The sequence below is a fragment of the Pteronotus mesoamericanus genome, unplaced genomic scaffold (genome assembly GCF_021234165.1).
Source record: "Pteronotus mesoamericanus isolate MK-2021 breed Mesoamerican mustached bat unplaced genomic scaffold, CSHL_Meso_final contig_221, whole genome shotgun sequence".
In the NCBI taxonomy this organism is placed as follows: Eukaryota; Metazoa; Chordata; class Mammalia; order Chiroptera; family Mormoopidae; genus Pteronotus; species Pteronotus mesoamericanus.
Genome location: NW_026555092.1, coordinates 10,209,525 through 10,225,128, shown reverse-complemented (window position 1 = coordinate 10,225,128; position 15,604 = coordinate 10,209,525). Strand labels below are relative to the sequence as shown.

At 44.0% G+C, this 15,604-nt stretch overlaps 1 protein-coding gene across 1 annotated transcript in view; it reads left to right on the top strand.

The window, feature by feature from the left end:
• Positions 1–15,604, top strand: part of CSMD2 (CUB and Sushi multiple domains 2) — a 547,845-nt gene that overhangs the window by 476,291 nt on the left and 55,950 nt on the right. The window contains exons 42-46 of the mRNA XM_054571941.1: positions 2,755–2,943; positions 6,075–6,252; positions 7,551–7,696; positions 13,978–14,058; positions 14,538–14,651. Of these exons, the coding sequence (XP_054427916.1) occupies positions 2,755–2,943; positions 6,075–6,252; positions 7,551–7,696; positions 13,978–14,058; positions 14,538–14,651 (708 nt within the window). The remainder of the gene's footprint in view (positions 1–2,754; positions 2,944–6,074; positions 6,253–7,550; positions 7,697–13,977; positions 14,059–14,537; positions 14,652–15,604) is intronic.

The window sequence follows — 15,604 nt, the reverse complement described above, 5'->3', positions numbered from 1 at the left end:
TAGGGTTTGTCACAGACCAGAGGAATTCTTTCTGCCCAATGGGCCCCCACTGTCCGCGGACACTTTCCTTAGCCCCAGAGACCTGTACTTTGTAAACAAGCCCTAACCACTCACCCCAGGTGTTCTCTGTGTGTAAAGACCTGCATCATGGAAGAGCCACCTGTCACCATGGAGGCTGCTTCTGTGAAGCGGGCCCAGCTCTCCATGGTCCCTTGACTTTCTTTGGAGAAATCCAACTCCTTACTTTTTCTCAAAATTCCTTCTGTTAGATGCTCTGAATTTCCCAGGCTGGAGTTTTCCTTTCCCTTCTTCAGGTAAGCACCCCATCCCCGCCCCCACCAGAATTTTTGGTAACAGCATAACCTACTCCTACCCAGGTCTCCCAGTCTGACAGGCTTAACTTAATTCCATTAAAACTTCTCAGGCGGTTGTGTTTATATAGAACTTAGCACAATAACAAGACATGTAATTATTCAAAAATGTTAAGCATTATGATTATTAATATTCTTAATCATGGCACTTTGTTTGAAATTGTATCTGGTCCCGCTGTGGCATCTCCCTTTGGGACAAACTCAGCCACTCTCCCCAAGAAGCCCTTAGCAAAGCTCATGATTCTGCTTCTTAGGATTTTTCTCAGCCCTACCGACCCAGTCTCTCTCTTTGAAGCTTGTTCTGGGGGAAACAAGCTCTGAGATTTCTCTCAGTATAGGAGCAATCCAGGTACTCTTACTCACGTGTCTCTCTTTTCAAAGAGCCTAGCTTCTTCCATATGATCCGGTCCCTGTAAGAGAAACTCAGCCACTCTCCTTAGGCTGCTTCTGGTCCCCCTGCTGAGGCTCCTCGCCATCCCATCCATGCGGTCACCTCCCTGGGCAACAGGCTCGCTGCTCCTACTGTATACTTTCATTGGCCAAATTGCCCAAACCCCCTGCTGCTGACAGAGCCACGTCTCTCTTTTGCCTGACCATCCCACCTACTCCTACTACAGCTGCTCAATTTTTGGACATCCGTTACCTTGATGATTTTTTAGTAAAACTGGCTCAGTTCTTCCCACTAAGACTTCTTTGTACATATTGAATGGAGATGCATCACATGGCCACCATCACAGAGGGAGAATGCTTAGGAAATGTCAGCTTCACGATCAATGTTATTTATATTGTGACTACATGTGACGGATGCATCCACTTTCATGGAGCAGTCAATAGGTTTCCACTACTTCCAGTGAGAATTTCCACCATCGGAATATTACATCTACTTCCACCACCGATTTCCTATGTAGGGTGGGTCCATTACTGCCACAAAAGCTATTCCTTGTCCCCATGAATCTAATTAATCAAAGGCTGTGCTCTGTGGCCCATACTCAGCAAATCCACAGCCTTGCCCCATTGGGCAGGACTCAGCTGCCTCCACTAAGGTGTCTGGTCCTGAGTCAGGCCCAACCGTTCTCATAAAAGCAGCTTTCTTGCTCTTTGGAGGGACTTCTTTTTTGACAGTCAGGCATTCTTTTTAATCCAGCTATTCCCTCTGAAAAGTTTTTCTCCTTGCCGCAGGTTTCATCTGCTCCCACTAAGTTGCTTCCTTCCTGATAGGTTTCTTAGAGTTGGAGTTACCCCCCACCCAAGTCCTCACCTGACAGCTCCCTATGTTTGTGATCTTGATCACTGTCCTCCTGGTTAAATGAGATAAGCAGCCTGAAAGAACCGAAGTCAACACCTGGCCCCAGGGACGTGCTCAAAAATAATGGTTCAGTCTAGCATTCTTTTCCTTGAGCCGCCTTTTCCCATGGAAACAATAACAGATAACATTTATTGAGCTCCCACCACGCGCCAGTACTGTGCAAAGAGCTAGGCATACACCACTGACAGAGGTCTGTCCAGAAAGTATCCAGCCATGTACTGTGACAAATAGACATTTATTGAAGAAGATACAAGATATAAGAAACACTGTACGTAGGACAATGACACCTCAGTCTCCTTCAATGTAGACACTTGGGACCTCACACAGTTCTCCTAATTGCCGTCAACTGCCCCGTTGTATTTTTCTGAATCTCATTGATGGTCTGAAATCTCTTCCCTTTCAAAGGTGACTTTAGTTTTGGGAAAACTCAGAAGTCTCAGGGCACTGGAGGGGGGCTAAATCACCTGGGTGTTATGATGTTTTGCCAAAAAACTTTGCAGAAAACATGATGCATCAGCAGGTTCATTGTCATGATAAAGCTGCCCATCACCAGTTGCCCATAGCTGCGACCTTCTGAATCATCCAAATAGTTTCTGCAGAGGAATGTTCAAGCTTAATGCAAAATTTGATGCAGGTTTTTTGCTCTGCTTGCTCAATCATTTTGAGTGAGACAGCCACACAATACACATGCTCACTCAGCAGGGTCTACCACCCCCACTGACTAGTACAGTGAGGTCATCGTTGTTCATGCATGCCCATTCCAGTACACTCTGCTTGGCTGCCAGGTAACATCAACATTGCTCAAATTGTTCTCATATTAACAATGGATGGACTTTCTCCAGACGGACCTTGTATAATCCTACTTAATCCTCACAAACATCACTTTCTGAAGAAGAAAACTAAGGCACAGAGAAGTTAAATATCTGTCCCAAAGCCAACAACTAATAAATGACATAGTTATTCCTGAGTCCCAATCTTGGTGCTTCAGCACTACAATCACTTTGCCGCTGCTATGTTCTGGTGGAGAAGAACATGGTCCAAGAGAATAAAGTAACTTTCTCTCCTGATCTTTTCCAGCCTATGAACTTCAAGAGTGCCCAGACCCAGAGCCCTTTGCCAATGGAATCGTGAGGGGAGCTGGATACAATGTCGGGCAATCAGTGACCTTTGAGTGCCTCCCCGGATATCAATTGATGGGCCAACCTGTCCTCACATGTCAACATGGTGCCAATCGGAACTGGGACCACCCTCTACCCAGGTGTGAAGGTATGTCCCTCTCTCATCCCTTGGGATTTTTCTTAGGGAGACTGATTCAGAGCAGTGCTGTGTCTCTTGCCTACTCCATGGGATCACCCATGCTGGGAGGTTCTGGAAAACTTATCCATCCTATTTTCCTATGGATGGGACCCAGCCTATCAGAGAGGGATCCTGGGGACAGAGCTCTGAACCAGCACTGAGTGTCTGAAGAAGATGTGGACCATATCTAAGGGAAAACATACTGAGCCATTGGGACTATCCAACCTGATGAGTAGATGTCTCCCATCAGAAGAGAAGACTCTGCATGAGGATGTAGGAGCAGGTGGTGAGCTGAAGGGTAGAGAGGTAGACTTAATCATGGTATCTTCCCAAATGGAGAAGAGAATAAAGGCTAGAAAGAAGAATGTTCTTGTCCCCCTTGTCACCTGCTCCCCTATTTATGCTCTTTTTCTTACATGTGCTTTGTGATGTCTGAATTCATAACATAAGGGGCCTAGAGGTGGCCCTTGCCTGAGTCTTCATTAACCAGAGCCATGATGGAAGCAGACATAGAGTTTGTGTGGATTCTACCTCCAACCGCTCACTTCAGTTGCATTTTCCTTAACTGTTCACTCTTGGGGCTCGGCATTTTTCTGGAGGAAAAGCTGGCATTTGCCTTGAAAGGGGAAAGCAGGACAGTTTGATCGAGGAGAAAGGGCCCCAGCTCCAGGGTCAGATCTCCGTGGGCTTCACCGCTGAACCCACTTTGCCTCTTTGAACTTCATTTTCTTCCCTAGTACAATGGGGCTTCTCATCTCTGCTTTGGAAGAGCTGAGAGGGTTTCAAGATGACTCGTGGAAAGTGCCCAGCACAGTCATTAGCTCACAGAGAGTGAGCTCAAAGTACTAACTCTCCAAAGAGAAACAGACCTTGTTTGCAGAACTGAGCTGTGCTGGTGTTGGAATGTAAGATTGGAATTTCCAAAACCATCAATCCCCCAGTTTATTTTCAGACTTTTCAGAACTATCCCTATACAAAGCCAGTTCATTCTGGAATTGTTGGTTCCATTATGTGCTATGTGCTATGTGACAAGCTTCATTGTAGACATTCTTCCTTTTATTACTTTTTACACTCATTCATTTTGTTATGGCATCACAGGAGAGAGAAAGGAGCGGTGCTCCATCAGACACCTTTATGAGAAACTTCTCATCCCTCCAGAGAAAGTTTATTCTTTGGCTTCTTTGATGCCATATTCTCTTGCTTTTCCAATTACCTTTCTGTGTGTGCCAATTCTTTAGTCATCTTTTTCTTCACGTATCCTGAGGCATCTAAATCCCAACATATTTACAATTGAACTCATCATCTTTCTGTCATCAAATTGAAATTCTCATCTAGTGAAGGTCATCTGTTTACTCAGCCATTAATATGGGCACCTTCCCTCTCACTTGTCTACCACATTCACCAGGTCTTCCTAATTCTACCTCCTACCTCTTTCCTATGCATCTCCTTCTCTCTGTCCACTGCCTTTACCTTAGTCCAAGCCACTGCTTAGGAGACGCTCCGTACTGGTCTCCAAACCTCCAGTCTTGCACTCCTCAGTCCACTTTTCGCAGTATAGCTAGAGTGAGTTTTCAAAACCATCCATAACTCCTGATACTGCACTACTCAGAAGCCGTCAAGGTGCCCTGTCTCCCCAGGGGTAAATTCCACACCTTAATGTAGTACACAGTGCCCCTCGGGGCCTGCTCTCTGCTTACCTCCTAGTGTTTTCCACTCCCACAGACTTCACACTCCAGCTAAGCTGAAACACTTTCAGTTGTCCCAGGCACCGTGTACTCTGACCTCTGGTTCTTAGCGCATGCTGTTCCTTCCTCAGAGAATGTTGCTCTCCTCTCCTGCTTTGCCTGCTTAATCCTCTGTCATCCCCTAGGTCTGAGTCTAAATGTGAATTCTACCAGGAATGCTTCCCTACACTCACAGGACCAGATGAGGGGCTCCCCTAAATGTTGCTATGGCATTCCACCCCAATGGCATGCTCCCCTGAGCTGTAGATGCCGGTGTCTGTGGCTATAGCCCAGTGGACTGTGAGTGCCATAGGACAGGACTATGCACGATGCCATCCTTCGGCCCTCGTGTCTCCGCAGGCCATGCCTGGACCAGGTGCGTGTTCAGTGCATGTAGGAGGAATGGTGTGTCCATGCACCACTTTCAAGATATATTTGCATTCCCAGGGCCTTATCCCATGCTTGGAAGCATTGACATAGGGTCCACCCACATGTCTGCTTGATGTCCCATGCCAGCCGAATATACTCCATGATGCTGGACCAGGTTTTCTTTGCCCACAATCACTTTTTTATTCTCCTCCCTGGTGACTGAATCTGAACTCAGCAGAAACCTCAGGAACTCATCATCCCCCTACCAAAGCCTAGGTCAGAGTGGGTCTAAAACTGGATGTCATGTTTGGGAGACAGAAGAGAAGGAGAGAGAACCATACCTGTGCAGCAAGTGCCTTCTCTGTTGTCTACAGACTGGGTTGAACATTTTATGTATATCGGTTCACCTGATCACCACACAATCCTATGAGGGGGTCTATTTTCTGTCCCATTTTACAGGTGGAGAAAAAGAGTAAACTTGTCTAAGGTCTTCTAGTCAATAAGTGATCTAGCCATCATTGGAACCCAACCTTAACCTCACCACAAGAATCTTCAACTCTTAAATGAAGAACAAAATTACCACACTAAGAGCAAACAAGGGAAAGTTCCACTTTCATAATATTCTTAGTTCTTCTCAGCAAAAGTACTGCAGCTCTAACATCTGCCTTCCATTTCTAGGAAAGGAGAGAAGAGAGCTTTATTTAGTGTGTCCCCTTCTCCTAGACAAGTGTCATCCATGAGAAAGAGAAAGAGGGAAGCAGGAGGCTGAAGAAGGCCCACAGAGGCACCTGTAGTAAAGCTCAGGGCCGGGTGGGGAGGGGCGTGTTGGGACTGGTGGGAGAAGTCAGGCTGGACCACCCATAGCCCCATCACCTCTCCACATCCTGCCCAATCTCCTTGAACAGGTTGACTTGTGCTGGGAGCTGGGACTTCACTAGGAAGTGGTCTGATTTCCCAGGTGGGACGTGATCTCCTGCACTCACCTGTGTTCATATTCCCTCTCTGCAGTCCCCTGCGGTGGGAACATCACTTCTTCCAATGGCACTGTGTACTCCCCTGGCTTCCCCATTCCGTACTCCAGCTCCCAGGACTGTGTCTGGCTGATCACCGTGCCCATTGGCCATGGCATCCACCTCAACCTCAGCCTGCTGCAGACAGAGCCCTCCGGAGACTACATCACCGTCTGGTAGGGCCAGCTGCAACATCAACAGCCAATAAAGGAAGGGCATTGGCTGGGCTCTAAGCTGGATTAGCCACCTATTTGTTCAGCACACTGAATGCGGGGCCAGCTTCCCTCAGCCCTTATGGCTTCTTGAAGGGAGAGTAACAGGAGGGCAGTGGTTCCTAATCTCGAGTCCTGCGAGGGGCCCCTGAAAGTACCAATGAGTTGGTGAGTGGGAGTGGGCATAGATATGCAAAGTTTTCTCAGTATTTCCAGAGTCTAAACAAAAATTGTCCGTTTACCTAAAATAAGTTACTGAGACTAATGAAAGAGCTTTGGGGTGGAACTTTGTGAAGTCTCATGCTGAGCCAGCACTGTCCGGGAGAACCTTCTGCAGTGAGGGACATGCTCCGTGACTGCGCTATGCAAAGTGGTAGCCACTAGCCACCAGTGGCTATTGAGGACTTGAATGGGAACTAGAGTGCCTGAGGAACTGATTTTTCAACTTTATTTAAATTTAATTAATTTAGATGTAAATAACAACACATTGCCTAGTGGTTACTAAATTGAACAGCTCAACTTTGAGTTACATACTTAGACCATCTCCAGTTAATTTGAAAATAGGAATATGAAATTATTAGTTGATAGATGCAGCTTCCTACACTAGTTTTTCCAAACCACTTGATTTTTGGACAAAGATGTGATTGTAAAATTCCTTTTTGTTTGAAGGTTACTGTCATTCTAGGAATCAATAGGGGATAGTGGGATTCTCTTCCCCAAATTCCCAGGGAGAGGGAACTGTAACCAGACTGCCCTGGATTAATTTCCAACTTAATTTCCAGGCAATGGCTAAGAACAGATGGAAGGGACTAGATAAATTTCCAGGGAAGAAATCCTTTTCCCAGAAAGGTGACATGGTTCTGTGTCTTTGCCTGGGGGACAAGGAATGGGGGCTGGCATAGACAGCAGTGTGAGCTTCCTGCGCGCCTTCTGTCCCCCTGTTCCAATGCTGCGTGGCACTGAGAAAACCCACCCTCCTGCTTCTCAGGTGAGAGCGTTGTCCCAGGAGCCCATTAAGGAGGCTGGGCTGGTGAAGAGTCGGGTGAAGGAGGAATCAATGTTGGCTTCACCAGCCCTGTCAGCTTTCTTGGGCGACCACATTGGGAGAGATTGAAGAAAGGTGTTTAGGACATTGGGGAAGAACAGGGTTGGGTGCCAGAAAAGTCACAGCCACCCACTCCTGGTCTCTCTTAAGGCTACTGAGGGCAACAAGTAGAATAGGCAGCTATAAGAACTTGTGATAAGTCTCTTTCCTATTGCAGGGACGGACCCCAACAGACAGCTCCACAACTCGGAGTTTTTACCAGGAGCTTGGCCAAGAAAACAGTGCATAGCTCAACCAACCAGGTCCTGCTCAAGTTCCACCGAGATGCGGCCACAGGTGGGATCTTCGCCATAGCCTTCTCTGGTCAGTATGGAAGTCTGGCCTTCTGGGAAGGGCCAGGGTCTCAAAGTGAGGCTGGCTGTGAGCCCTGGCTTTGCCATTCCAAGTTTTCATGGCTCTAAATGACTTATATAACTTCTTAGCCTCAGTGTCCACAAAATTATGAGAATTAAATGTGTTAGCCTATGTGAACTATCCGAGCACAAGGCTCTATAAATGTAAATTTACCTCCTCCTCCTCCATGCTACTAGGGCAGAGAGACACATGACATTGATCACTGGTGCCAAGTTCAAGCTTAGAGGCATCAGGGTGAGGCTTCTCATCCCACTCATTCATATCAACTCACTGGCTGGTTAACCACCTACCTGTGCCCCAGCTTGTCCCTTAGCACCTTCTAGAGGACTATGCCACTCCAAAGGAACCCAGTGCCTCTGGTGACTTCACAGGACATGCTGTGCATAAATGAAGTCATGGAGAGTTCAAGAAGGAGGAGAATGAATGATTCAGCATGGGTTTGTCCTTGTTGACAGCCAATTTTCTTCTAAGATCTCAAAGTTATGGATCTGAATATTTCCTCTTTTTTGTCATAGTGGACACAGCACAGAGAAAGTTTTGGAAAGTTCTTGGTGAGCTTGCACCTATCTATGGAATAATCCTCTATGTTCGTAATTTTCAGAGCATTATGTATATTTGAACTGGAAATCATGAACACTTGACTTTATATCTCAAGCCAGGTCTCTCCAACTGGAGAGCTCAGATTCTTCACCTGTAAAATGAAGGGCTTGGAGTTTGTGATTTATAAGAATTCCGTGGGGTAGCAAGGCAGATAAGATACTGTGACCCTCTTTTTACAAATGAAGAAATGAAGGCCAAGGAAGGCTTGAGGACTTGCCCAAAACCACAGACTGGGAACACAGTTCTGTCCCCAGTTCTCTGAGTTCTGTGCTGTCTGCTCTGCTGAGACTCTATGATGTTACTGCATCACGTGTGCATGTGGGGAAACTTGACTACATTTAGGGCTAAGCCCTTGGGAGAGGTAGGGGTGGAGAGACAGAAAGAGGCCTAGAGAAACAATCATGTGGAGGGCACAGGCCACCACAGCCACAGCGTAGTTCTAACCACTACCCCGGGAGCTACAGCCCAAGGTAAGCGTGATGTGGTTTCTGGAAACCATTTTCCACAAACATGAGCCAGGGCTCCTTGGAGGAATGGCAATTCCAGGACTCGAGCAGAGAAAGTATAAGATAAGCCTGGAACATTCTATGGCAGAAAGCAAGGAGGTGTTCATAAAACAAGGGAGACATGCCAGAAGGATGAGAGCAGGCTGGGAGGGGCTCCCACTGACCATATTTAGGGAATAATCTGAGCATCGAAGTAATTAATGTTGGTGACATAAGAGTAACCTGTTGAATAAACCAGGACACCATGTATATCCATACAGGTAATAACTAATTAGTTACTTAATTAAAAAGTTATGAGGAACAGGATATTTGGCCTCAAACTACCCCCTCACTCAATGACTACATAGGGGAAAAAAGAATAGCTTTACAGTGGAAAGGCCTGGAGGACACCACCTTAATCAAGTGACTCCAGGAGCATCATCAGTAACAGGAGGCACTGAAATCATGCCCCACCTGACAGGATGCAATGAGAAGAACCCAGCGCCACGTCTGTGGCTGTCCCGTTAGATGTGCGTGCCCTGATTCTAATCACGAGGAATCAGACAAACCTAAATTGAGGGAATGACAGAGACACGTGGAAAAGTGTCCTGGTTCCTGCTGGCCCTTCAGTTCCTTGTCCTCTCCCTTTATGAAGTCTGGCTACACGTGCTCCCCGGGTTCTCATCCCTGTGAGGCTCTTTTTGCTTATACGGCCCTGAGTTGACTTGTGTTACTTTCACCCAAGTTTCCTAATTAACAATGCTTTAGGACCCACCAATCCTACTTCTGGGAATTGTGTATAAAGATATTCCTTGAAATGTTATTTATAATAGGTAAATTAGAATCAACCCAAATGTAAGATAATAGGAGATTGGATGTACAAATGATGAGATACGCACAAAAAAGGGAGAAAAATATAGTCATTAAAAATCATTCATGTAGAATACAATTTATTGCTTAAGAGAAATGTTTATATTCAGTGAAAAAATCAAATGATTTTGAGGGGCTCAGATGATGGTGTAACCAAAAGATATAATGATTATGGACTCCTAACCTAGACTACAGCCACCCTTTTTTGTGAGATTCTTGAGAGAGAGAGAGATGCAGGAACAATAGTAAAGGAAGCCCTTTTACTATTACCTGATCTTAGACCACAAAGCCAAATACAGAGCCTTGAGTCATCTGATAAACTGAACCATGTGACCCACATTTTTTCCCTAAGCTAATTTGACTTTAAAATCTTCAAATGAAAGGCCAGTTCCACACAGCCATCAGCATGAGAAAGAACGGATCTAGAAAGAGCCAGTAAGGAGAATACAAGGTACAGTGACCTGTGCTGGCTACTACTGAGCTGACTGCCGTTTGGCATGCAGCAGTGAGCCTTCCCCATCATTTAGGATGTTAACCTGTATTGGACCCTGACTGGGCTGTACCAGTGCCGCACCCTGAGCAGCAGTCAGCGGGGTAGGGACCAAATGAAACAGAGGAATCTTGACCATCCCCTTGCCCTTCAGTTGTGTAGCAATAACATGGCAGATACAGTGTGTGTCTGAGGGGAGGAGTTGTCTGTAAAAGATCGACAGTCATTCGCCAAAATGCTAACTAACAATGGTTTTGCCCTGGTGGTGGGATTTAAGGAACTTTTGTTTTATTTCTTTTCAGTGTTTCACCAGCTCTACACTGAGCAAAAATTTATACTTTTTAAAAAAATGTAATTTAAAAAATATAATGGGGAATCACCCCAATCAAACTAGTCACCACAAAATATAAAATACCCAGGCTGTGTTTAGATTTTCTTTTATTGATTTTTTTTCTAGAAAAGTTAAGTGTGTCTTAGAAAGTTTTAGATGGTATTTTTTTTCAGTGTTATGACCCTTCATTATTCAACTTAAGTTTTTTAATTTTTATTCTTTTTTATGGAACTCTGCTTCCAAGACAATTTTTATTTATTTTTAATCATTTGTTATTTTTCAATCAAAGTTGACATACACTATTATATTAGTTACAGGTGTACACCCCAATGCTTAGGCATTATATAACTTACTAAGTGATCATCCCAATATATCTCACATCCATCTGACACCATACATAGTTATTAGAACATTATTGACTATATTCCCTATGATGTACTTTACATCCCCATAACTATTCTCTAACTACCAATGTGTACTTCTTAATCCTTTCACTTTTTTCACCCATCCTCTCAACCCCCCTCTCTTCTGGCAACTGTTGAAATGTTCTCTGTATCTATGAGTCTGTTTCTGTTCTGCTTGCTTGTTTATTTTGGTTTTTTAGATTCAATTATTGATAGATATGTATTTATTACCATTTTATTGCTCATGTTTTTATTTTTTCCCCTTCTCCTTCTTAAAGAAGACCCTTTAACATTTCATGTAATTCTGGTTTGGTGGAGTTGAACTCCTTTAACTTTTTCTTGACTGGGAAGCTCTTTATATGTCCTTTGATTATACATGATAGCTTTGCTAGTTAGAGAATCTTGGCTATAGATCCTTGCTTTTCATAGCTTTGAATATTTTTTGCCACTCCCTTCTGGCCTTCAAAGTTTCTGTTGAGAAATCAGCTGACAATATTATGGGAGCTCCCTTGTAGGTGACTAACTGCTTTTCTCTTGCTGCTTTTAAGATTTTCTCTCTGTCCTTAATCTTGTTTGAAAGATAAACATGAGGCTGAGAATGAAAGGTATCAAATTTTTTTAAACTCCATAAAAGAAAACATTGAGAATTGGCTAAATAAAAATTTAATATCTCTACAAATCAAAAGAGCACCATAAATAAATATAAGCAAATGATAAACGGGGAAAATACATTCAACAGAAAAGGTCAATCTTAAAAATACATGGAGTTTTTCAAACTTTAAAAAAATAAGGGGCAAAGGACATGAATAGAGATTTAAAAAGAAAAGAAATGCTGTTCTTTTTGTTGCTTATCAAGTTAACAAATATTAAGATTGATGACTGTTTTCCCAGGAGGGCAAGGCCTGTGTCTGTTTACTCTTGGATCCTCAACAGCTAACACAGTGTCTGACCCAGGGTGAGCCCTCAAGAGAGGACCATTAAATGAACAAGATGAAAGAAGATTGATAGTGCCCAGTGTTGGAGAAACAGATGCTCTGTTGTCATTATCTGTTGGAGCAATTTTCCTACAGAGAAAAATGGAAGCACAAATGCGATCATTTTCCGCCACCCCCACCCCCAGTTTATGTTAAATCCAGGTTAAACCTGTGTGGTTGCCCCTTGAGTGCCTCTTGGTTTTAATGCCCACACTTCATAAAGCTTATGTATTTCTTAGTACTACGTTTTTCAGCTGACACGTCTATAGAAAAAAATTAAAACTAAATCCTCAGAACATAATATGACTTTCTTAAAAAAAAAAAAAAAAAAACTGTGCTGCAGGAAAAGTCTTAAGTTACATTTCACTTACTTTTGGTAAAATGTCACAGTCCCATGTGAACATTTGGAATGTGTGTCCCAGATGCTGCTGGCTCTGACAGTCGCCACAGCGTGATGTTCCCTGTGAGCCGTGCTCCACCACTGAGCGCTGTCCTGAAGCCATTCCCATGGAGTCTTTCATTTTTAGCCCTTGTTTCCGCCTAGGGTTTTACAAGTCTCAAGCTGAGAACCTTCGCATGATGCACTGAATGTTTATGGGGGATTTGCAATGTCGTGTTGCAAAGCATAGAATCACTATTTTGTTACAACTGTATTTATCATTGGGTGATCATGCAGTGATGTTTTAATAATTTAACTTCTAGGATAATGGTTTGTTGCATGTATATATATATAGTTTTAAGTACTTTTTAGATTTTGGGTTACCCAGTATAATTTTTCCCCACTACAGTAATGGAAAACAGACTCCTAGTTAACATCTTTGCACAGAACACCTGATTCCCAGGAATGGGTTACTGACATTCAATAGGAGATACCTGTACTTCAAAAAGGTCATACAATTTAATCCTTCTTAGGTTAAAAAAGAAAAAGAAAAATTCATAAAAGATGCATAGATAGAAGGATGTTCATCAAAGCTTTATTTTAAATGGCAAAACTTTGAAAATTTAAATGGTTAACAAGAATATCTGTTAAATAAATTCTAGCGGATTATATAATACTGTGAAATCATTTTAATCATCTTTTGAAGAAATTTAATTACATGGGGACATTCTTGTAATATAGTAAGTACACAAAGATCAACACCAAAAACATATCATGGTGCAAATTTTGTAAGCAAAAAGTATTTACATATACAGAGAATAAATATCCTAAGAACTGACAGCAAATGGTTAGCAGTGGTTTTCTCTGAGAGGGCAGTGGATGAGTTTAATTTTCCTCCTACTGTTTTCATGGAAAATCTCATATTTTCTTTAATGACAATGTATTACACTTATAATTCTTTTTAAAAGAATGCTATTTTAAAGAAAAAAACGGGTCGAGGTGACTTTGGAAATAATAGCAGCAGCAACAGTGGCAGCAACAGCTAACATTTATATAGCACTCAGCCACGTGCCAGGTGATGAATGCAAAATGAGTTATGAGCCCACGCTGAACTTGGCCTCAGTGACAACATCCACACGCAATGCAGTCTCTGCCCAGAGAGATGGGTTCCAGTTTAGGAAATCCACTGAAGCCACAAGTGGTTGGGCAATGGTCAGAGGTAAACAAGCTGACCTCACTCACGTAAGTCACAGACACACCGTGTACAGTGGAAAGAATATGAGACTTGGGAGCAGCCAGACCTAGATTCAAATCCTGCCTGTGCCGCTTACTTCCTTTGCAGCCTTGGAGGAGTAACTGAACCCTTCGCAGGAGGATCAGCTATTGTGAGAATTAAAGGTGACAGCGTATAAAAGTGCCTGACACATAGCTGGTGCTCAGTAAATGCTTCTCTCCCCTTCCCTTCACTGCTAGTGACTCTCACTGTCTTCCTAGATTCCCTCTCCTTTATTGTGAGTCTTAACAGCAGATAAGGGAAATGGTACTTGGTTGAACTTGCCTGTGTACCTTGCCTGTATACAGGTACTGATTAATACCGGCTATGTAAGTGAATGAGGAGTGAGAAGGTGAAGCTCCAAATGACTACGTGTGCCAAGGATGATGTTCTTACACTGACTGAGCTGCTTTTGTCTTTTCAGCTTATCCACTCACCAAATGCCCTCCTCCCACCATCCTCCCCAATGCTGAAGTCGTCACAGAGAATGAGGAATTCAACATAGGTACCACCTCCCAAACCACCACGGAGGGGTCAGGCAGAGGCAGGGGCCGGCCAGCAGGTTCATCTCTCCCTCCTGTCCGTGGAGAGAAACAATAGGCCCGGTGCAAGAGGGCTGAGTTTGCACCAAACATACTTACTCTTCCTTTTAGCCACACCTGAGAAGAGGAGTTAGGAAAACTGTTTTTTGTGGGGGGGATTTTTTCCTGTGATTTAAGTCAGTATGTTTTTGAGAAAATGCCTGAAAGACACTATAAAAAGTTCTTGGAATGTTAAAACATTCTCGGGCTCAGCAAGGCTGAGCTGTGAGAGGGAACCAGTGGTTGGCTGGGTCATTTGATTGGAGTTGAGCTATTTATTTAAGCCTGAACAGAACACAAGCCAGCCCTGATCACCTTGGCCGGAAGTGGGTTCACAGTACTAAGGGGTGCTGATATGACCAGACCTCTCAAGGAAATCCACATGTTACTCTCTCTTTGACAGGTGACATTGTACGCTACAGGTGCCTCCCTGGCTTTACGTTGGTGGGGAGTGAAATCCTGACCTGCAAACTTGGAACTTACCTGCAGTTTGAAGGCCCACCCCCAATATGTGAAGGTAATTGCATTGAGCCACGCCTTGATGGGTCTGGAGTTCCTCCAAAACCCAGCCCCGTATGTTCCCTGTCCCTGCCCAGGAAGGAAGGGGTCGCATGGTGAATGTTTGTTCAAATTTGTGAGTGAGTGAACGAGTGATTGTTCTCGTTATGTTCTCTGTCCTGCCCCTAGGTCCAAGGCAAGGAATTGGCCATTGTGGCCACATTTATTCCGTCTTCTTTTTGTCTAACTGGCATACCCTGGAAATGGCATAGTGATCATTGGAAGGAGGAAGGTCTGGGACCTTGGGAAGGGGTGTGTTCATACACCATCCTTGTCCTGCTGGAGTGCCCATGTGCACAGGGTCCTATGTGCTGAACTAGGCAACTCAGCCCATAGTTGTCTTCACTCCAGCATGACACCTTGACAGTAGATGAATTTGCTTCACTAATTTATCCCAGCTAAGACCAAATACTATACTTTAAACTCACTTGCACATAGTAACTGCTCAGTGTTGGTTATTATTATAATTACTAGTACTACTGTTTTTAGTACTATTGCTACCAACAAATATTTAGTAGCCTGTGGAGAAACAAGTCAGCTTCTCTCTTACTTCTCAGAAAGTAAGTGCAAGGATAAACTGTAATGTGGATTATTAGTGAGGAAGAGAGGAACCCTGAACCCCAGAATTAGGCTGCCCTGATACTGAATTGAGAAATTCTATAGCTCTTTATTTCAGCTGAGCTGACCCACCCACCACCAAAACAACCAGCCCCCAATAAAAGTAAACTTTAGCCGTCATCCTGTTCCAGAACCTCCTTGATTTGCCCCAACTGGCCAGGCCTGAGTCTCAGCAATTTGGTAACATTGACACAGTATCTCAGGTCACCCTGTGCCGTGAAGCAGTATAATGACAAGTGTTGGGGTCTTATTTGTGCTCCAGTACTGGCTCTCCAATGGCTGTCTTTCGCAGCA